Below are 6672 nucleotides of genomic sequence, written 5' to 3' on the forward strand. Positions count from 1 at the left end.
GCGTAAGGAGAATAGTGCCAACACTGGCGTTCAACTGAACGTTGTTTGAGACCCGAACAGGGGTCTCGCCAAGGCAGGATAAGGCAGCCAAGCGGGAAGCTGCATCCTGAGAAGGAGCAGCAACGACACGTGTACCGAGACGAGTGGGGTTGAAAGTAACAGAGGCATCCACGGAATCAACGAGATGTCGATGGAGGGAGAAATCGTCAGGAGACGCAGAATCAAGACGGAGGAGATCAAAATATTTGGCCCACGAAGCGGGACCAAACAAAGCTTGATAGGTATCAGAACGGGAAGGAATCGAGGGAAGGCGGTCGCGATGAAGACGGTGGTGAGAACCCCCAGAGAGAGAGGGGTTAAAAGGCGCAGTGGTTACAACTAGAGATGGAGCCGCAGCAGGGGACGAGTAACCCTGGACAACATGGTTTCAGAATAGGGCGCTCTTGCCTGTCACAGTTGCTGGACCACTATGACATGGCATTAGATGCCATGGAAGACAAACAAAACGCTGCTGTAATTTATACAGATTTCGCAAAAACCTTTGCATGGTATACAAGTTAGGGAAACTGGCCTGTAGTTCAGTGCCTCTTGCCTGTCACCCTTTTTGTATATTGGGACTACGTTAGCTGTCTTCCAGCTTTCCGGTAAGTCTCCTGTTTCCAGTGACCTGTTATACACCACAGAGAGTGGCACACTAAGTGCTTCTGCATCTGTAAATCAACATCATCACCTGTGTGATGTTGAGCAGCTGTGGGTACTTTACTGAGTGATGAGGAGCAGCTGTGGGTACTTCAGTGAGGGAGGAGATGGTCAACACTTCACTGATGATGAGGTCAACACTTCACTGAGGATGAGGTCAACACTTCACTGAGGATGAGGTCAACACTTCACTAAGGATGAGGTCAGAACCTCCGAGAAGGGAAGCAGTTGTCAGCACTTCCAAAAGGAGAGAAAATGGCCGCCACGTGGACACTGACCGAGAAAGTGGTCAGCACTTCACCGAGGCAATGACCAGCACTTCTCTAAAAGTTCAAATATAAACCATTCAAGGATCAACATTCAAGGATCAACATTCAAGGATCAACATTCAAGGATCAACATTCAAGGATCAACATTCAAGGATCAACATTCAAGGATCAACATACAAGGATCAACATTCAAGGATCAACATTCAAGGATCAACATACAAGGATCAACATACAAGGATCAACATACAAGGATCAACATACAAGGATCAACATACAAGGATCAACATTCAGGGATCAACATACAAGGATCAACATACAAGGATCAACATTCAAGGATCAACATACAAGGATCAACATACAAGGATCAACATACAAGGATCAACATACAAGGATCAACATTCAAGGATCAACATACAAGGATCAACATACAAGGATCAACATACAAGGATCAACATACAAGGATCAACATACAAGGATCAACATACAAGGATCAACATTCAAGGATCAACATACAAGGATCAACATACAAGGATCAACATACAAGGATCAACATACAAGGATCAACATACAAGGATCAACATTCAAGGATCAACATACAAGGATCAACATACAAGGATCAACATACAAGGATCAACATACAAGGATCAACATTCAAGGATCAACATTCAAGGATCAACATTCAAGGATCAACATACAAGGATCAACATACAAGGATCAACATACAAGGATCAACATACAAGGATCAACAGCTTCAAGTTCAACAAGTAACAATGTAGGACAAAACAAACATTCACCCACAGGGTAATAAACCCATGGAACCGCCTACCCGACAGAGTGACCAATGCCATGTAAGTCGTTACTGACAAGCCGTCGACTTCCTGTCCCTGACGAGGTCAAACGGTATTATTTGTACTGTCGGAGTGATGCTGGCCAGGCCTTGTGTCAACACTGTGTTCCATGTTATGTACACGTTTACTGGGGGGGGGGGTGGGAGAGAGATAAGGGGAAGGTGGGAGTGGTAGGGTGGGAGAGAAGGAGATAAAGAGAGAGATATGAGGAAAAGAAAAGTACACAAAAGTGGCGGCAGAAGAGTTAAGTGGGAGGAGTAGAGAGGAGGAGGCAAGGCGGTAGAGAGTGAACAAGACACACACAAGATAAGTAGGGATGGATGAGAAGCGAGAGAAAGAGAAGGAAGTAGTGTGAGGGAGAGAGAAGGATGGAGAGAGCATGATGGACAAGGGACACCCAATATACCAGCAGTCCGTCCTTCTCAGGTTCCCCAACGTCCAGAAACTGTCCTACTAAAGTGCCCTATTCCTAACCTACCACAGGACCCAGCACTACAACACTAACAAATATGAATGCGATAATAACATAATATTTTGGGTATTATATATATGGATCTTAACCTAGTGATGTGAAGGGGACATATAGAGTGGCCAGGCCAAGCCTTCTCTGTCTGTTGTATTCCTTCATAATGTTCTCAAACACCAAAATGTTCGCTATTTTCCTTTCATTCTTTCCTGTGTGGAAAGTTATACATAAACCCAATTATAACGAATCAGTCTTTTTTGTTTATATTATTCTTGCCAACACATACATGTATAAATATGTATTGTTACACATGAGGACTTATGCTCATCTGGCCTTGTGGCGCAACGGATAACGCGTCTGACTACGGATCAGAAGATTCCAGGTTCGAATCCTGGCAAGGTCGCTCTTTTAATTTTTGTTTATAATTACGAAAAATTAATTCTTTTTTAGCTTTCTACGTTTTTGGAGTTAGATGAAAATTTTACAAAATAGGAAATTCCTATGAAACACATGTTAAGAATTATGTATACACATTTAATTATACGTGTGGGAGGGAGGGGGGGGGGTTGAGCTTCGGCTCTTTGGCCCTGCCATTCCTCCTTCACCCAAATGTTGCTGGCCTCCACCAGCACACGTAATACGTCAAAGAGGAACATGAAGAAGCTGGAATGGTTGTTCTTTAAACAAAACTTTGACAACAAGAAGATTGACTGGGAAAAGTAAACATAGAAAGAGCAAAAATCCAATGGGAAGCCTTCTTAAGTAGCAAAACTCCTGCGCAAGGAACAGAACAGTTGACTGACGGCCGAAGCTTTCACAGTCTGCTTGAAATATATTCCTTAGCGGAAGATTAAGAAAAAAATAGGGCCAACTTAGAGACATACCGCAGGAGACACTACCGAAGAAGGAAAAGAATAACTGCAATTCTTAAGCAGACACGACTTTCCCAACAGAGACAATGTTATACAAGCAGGGAAAGTGAAGGAATGGAGCAGAAGGTGAAGCTCCATATATAATGAGGTGTTAACACGGAAGAATTTGTCTTTGAGAATGTGAGGAGAGACCTTACGAAACGCATCACTAGGCGTCACACCCAAATAATAAGTAAAAATGAACTTCGCAGAGTTAATTTCTAATCTTCCTGTTTCAGTGAAGAAAAACATAAGGAATATCGAGAAGATTCGTGCCGGAATCATAAATCTAAAAGGTTCTGTCATTTTTCAACGATATATATATATATATATATATATATATATATATATATATATATATATATATATATATATATATATGTCTATATATATATATATATATATATGACAATGTCAGACCACGGAGGAAAAATGAAACAGGAAATTTCCTTAAGTACTTTCGTATATTAAATACATCTTCAGAAGGTCCTGGGGACCTTTGGACCTTCTGAAGATGTATTTAATATACGAAAGTATTTAAGGAAATTTCCTGTTTCATTTTTCCTCCGTGGTCTGACATTGTCACATTCTTAATCACGTGTTTATTTTCGTGATATACACACACATATATATATATATATATATATATATATATATATATATATATATATATATATATATATATATATATATATATATATATATATATATATTACATTTCAACATTTCCTCCTTCAACATTTGGGTGAAGGAGGAATGGCAGGGCCAAAGAGCCGAAGCTCAACCCCCCCCCTCCCTCCCACACGTATAATTAAATGTGTATACATAATTCTTAACATGTGTTTCATAGGAATTTCCTATTTTGTAAAATTTTCATCTAACTCCAAAAACGTAGAAAGCTAAAAAAGAATTAATTTTTCGTAATTATAAACATAAATTAAAAGAGCGACCTTGCCAGGATTCGAACCTGGAATCTTCTGATCCGTAGTCAGACGCGTTATCCGTTGCGCCACAAGGCCAGATGAGCATAAGTCCTCATGTGTAACAATACATATTTATACATGTATGTGTTGGCAAGAATAATATAAACAAAAAACTGATTCGTTATAATTGGGTTTATGTGTAACTTTCCACACAGGAAAGAATGAAAGGAAAATAGGGAACATTTTGGTGTTTGAGAACATTATGAAGGAATACAACAGACAGAGAAGGCTTGGCCTGGCCACTCTATATGTCCCCTTCACATCACTAGGTTAAGATCCATATATATAATACCCAAAATATTATGTTATTATCGCATTCATATTTGTTAGTGTTGTAGTGCTGGGTCCTGTGGTAGGTTAGGAATAGGGCACTTTAGTAGGACAGTTTCTGGACGTTGGGGAACCTGAGAAGGACGGACTGCTGGTATATTGGGTGTCCCTTGTCCATCATGCTCTCTCCATCCTTCTCTCTCCCTCACACTACTTCCTTCTCTTTCTCTCGCTTCTCATCCATCCCTACTTATCTTGTGTGTGTCTTGTTCACTCTCTACCGCCTTGCCTCCTCCTCTCTACTCCTCCCACTTAACTCTTCTGCCGCCACTTTTGTGTACTTTTCTTTTCCTCTCTTTATCTCTTTATCTCCTCTCCCACCCTACCACTCCCACCTTCCCCTTATCTCTCTCCCTCCCACCCCCCCCCCCAGTAAACGTGTACATAACATGGAACACAGTGTTGACACAAGGCCTGGCCAGCATCACTCCGACAATACAGTACCGTTTGACCTCGTCAGGGACAGGAAGTCGACGGCTTGTCAGTAACGACTTACATGGCATTGGTCACTCTGCCGGGTAGGCGGTTCCATGGGTTTATTACCCTGTGGGTGAATGTTTGTTTTGTCCTACATTGTTACTTGTTGAACTTGAAGCTGTTGATCCTTGTATGTTGATCCTTGTATGTTGATCCTTGTATGTTGATCCTTGTATGTTGATCCTTGAATGTTGATCCTTGTATGTTGATCCTTGTATGTTGATCCTTATATGTTGATCCTTGAATGTTGATCCTTGTATGTTGATCCTTGTATGTTGATCCTTGTATGTTGATCCTTGTATGTTGATCCTTGTATGTTGATCCTTGTATGTTGATCCTTGAATGTTGATCCTTGTATGTTGATCCTTGTATGTTGATCCTTGTATGTTGATCCTTGAATGTTGATCCTTGTATGTTGATCCTTGAATGTTGATCCTTGTATGTTGATCCTTGTATGTTGATCCTTGAATGTTGATCCTTGTATGGTGATCCTTGTATGTTGATCCTTGTATGTTGATCCTTGTATGTTGATCCTTGTATGTTGATCCTTGTATGTTGATCCTTGTATGTTGATCCTTGTATGTTGATCCTTGAATGTTGATCCTTGTATGTTGATCCTTGTATGTTGATCCTTGTATGTTGATCCTTGAATGTTGATCCTTGTATGTTGATCCTTGTATGTTGATCCTTCTATGTTGATCCTTGTAGGTTGATCCTTGTATGTTGATCCTTGAATGTTGATCCTTGAATGTTGATCCTTGTATGTTGATCCTTGAATGTTGATCCTTGAATGTTGATCCTTGAATGTTGATCCTTGTATGTTGATCCTTGTATGTTGATCCTTGTATGTTGATCCTTGTATGTTGATCCTTGTATGTTGATCCTTGAATGTTGATCCTTGAATGTTGATCCTTGAATGTTGATCCTTGAATGTTGATCCTTGAATGTTGATCCTTGAATGTTGATCCTTGTATGTTGATCCTTGTATGTTGATCCTTGAATGTTGATCCTTGAATGTTGATCCTTGTATGTTGATCCTTGAATGTTGATCCTTGAATGTTGATCCTTGTATGTTGATTCTTGTATGTTGATCCTTGAATGTTGATCCTTGAATGTTGATCCTTGAATGTTGATCCTTGTATGTTGATCCTTGAATGTTGATCCTTGAATGTTGATACTTGAATGTTGATCCTTGAATGTTGATCCTTGAATGTTGATCCTTGAATGTTGATCCTTGAATGTTGATACATGAATGGTTTATATTTGAACTTTTAGAGAAGTGCTGGTCATTGCCTCGGTGAAGTGCTGACCACTTTCTCGGTCAGTGTCCACGTGGCGGCCATTTTCTCTCCTTTTGGAAATGCTGACAACTGCTTCCCTTCTCGGAGGTTCTGACCTCATCCTTAGTGAAGTGTTGACCTCATCCTCAGTGAAGTGTTGACCTCATCCTCAGTGAAGTGTTGACCTCATCATCAGTGAAGTGTTGACCATCTCCTCCCTCACTGAAGTACCCACAGCTGCTCCACATCACTCAGTAAAGTACCCACAGCTGCTCAACATCACACAGGTGATGATGTTGATTTACAGATGCAGAAGCACTAAGTGTGCCACTCTCTGTGGTGTATAACAGGTCACTGGAAACAGGAGACTTACCGGAAAGCTGGAAGACAGCTAACGTAGTCCCAATAT

General features: G+C 40.7%; 1 protein-coding gene and 2 non-coding genes across 3 annotated transcripts; 1 reads left to right on the forward strand and 2 right to left on the reverse strand.

The window, feature by feature from the left end:
* Window positions 1–2612: 2612 nt before the first annotated feature.
* On the forward strand, window positions 2613–2685 carry TRNAR-ACG (transfer RNA arginine (anticodon ACG)). Its single transcript has one exon. It is a non-coding gene; the product is annotated as a tRNA-Arg (tRNA).
* A 1454-nt stretch (window positions 2686–4139) lies between these two features.
* TRNAR-ACG (transfer RNA arginine (anticodon ACG)) lies at window positions 4140–4212 on the reverse strand. The gene has a single exon. It is a non-coding gene; the product is annotated as a tRNA-Arg (tRNA).
* An 833-nt stretch (window positions 4213–5045) lies between these two features.
* On the reverse strand, window positions 5046–6233 carry LOC123755494 (zinc finger protein 112-like). Its single transcript, XM_045738258.2, has one exon. It carries the CDS (start codon window positions 6231–6233, stop codon window positions 5046–5048), a length of 1188 nt encoding a protein of 395 aa, XP_045594214.2.
* Between the last annotated feature and the right edge of the window lie 439 nt (window positions 6234–6672).

Source organism: Procambarus clarkii, chromosome 20, assembly GCF_040958095.1.
Source record: "Procambarus clarkii isolate CNS0578487 chromosome 20, FALCON_Pclarkii_2.0, whole genome shotgun sequence".
NCBI classification, from domain to species: Eukaryota; Metazoa; Arthropoda; class Malacostraca; order Decapoda; family Cambaridae; genus Procambarus; species Procambarus clarkii.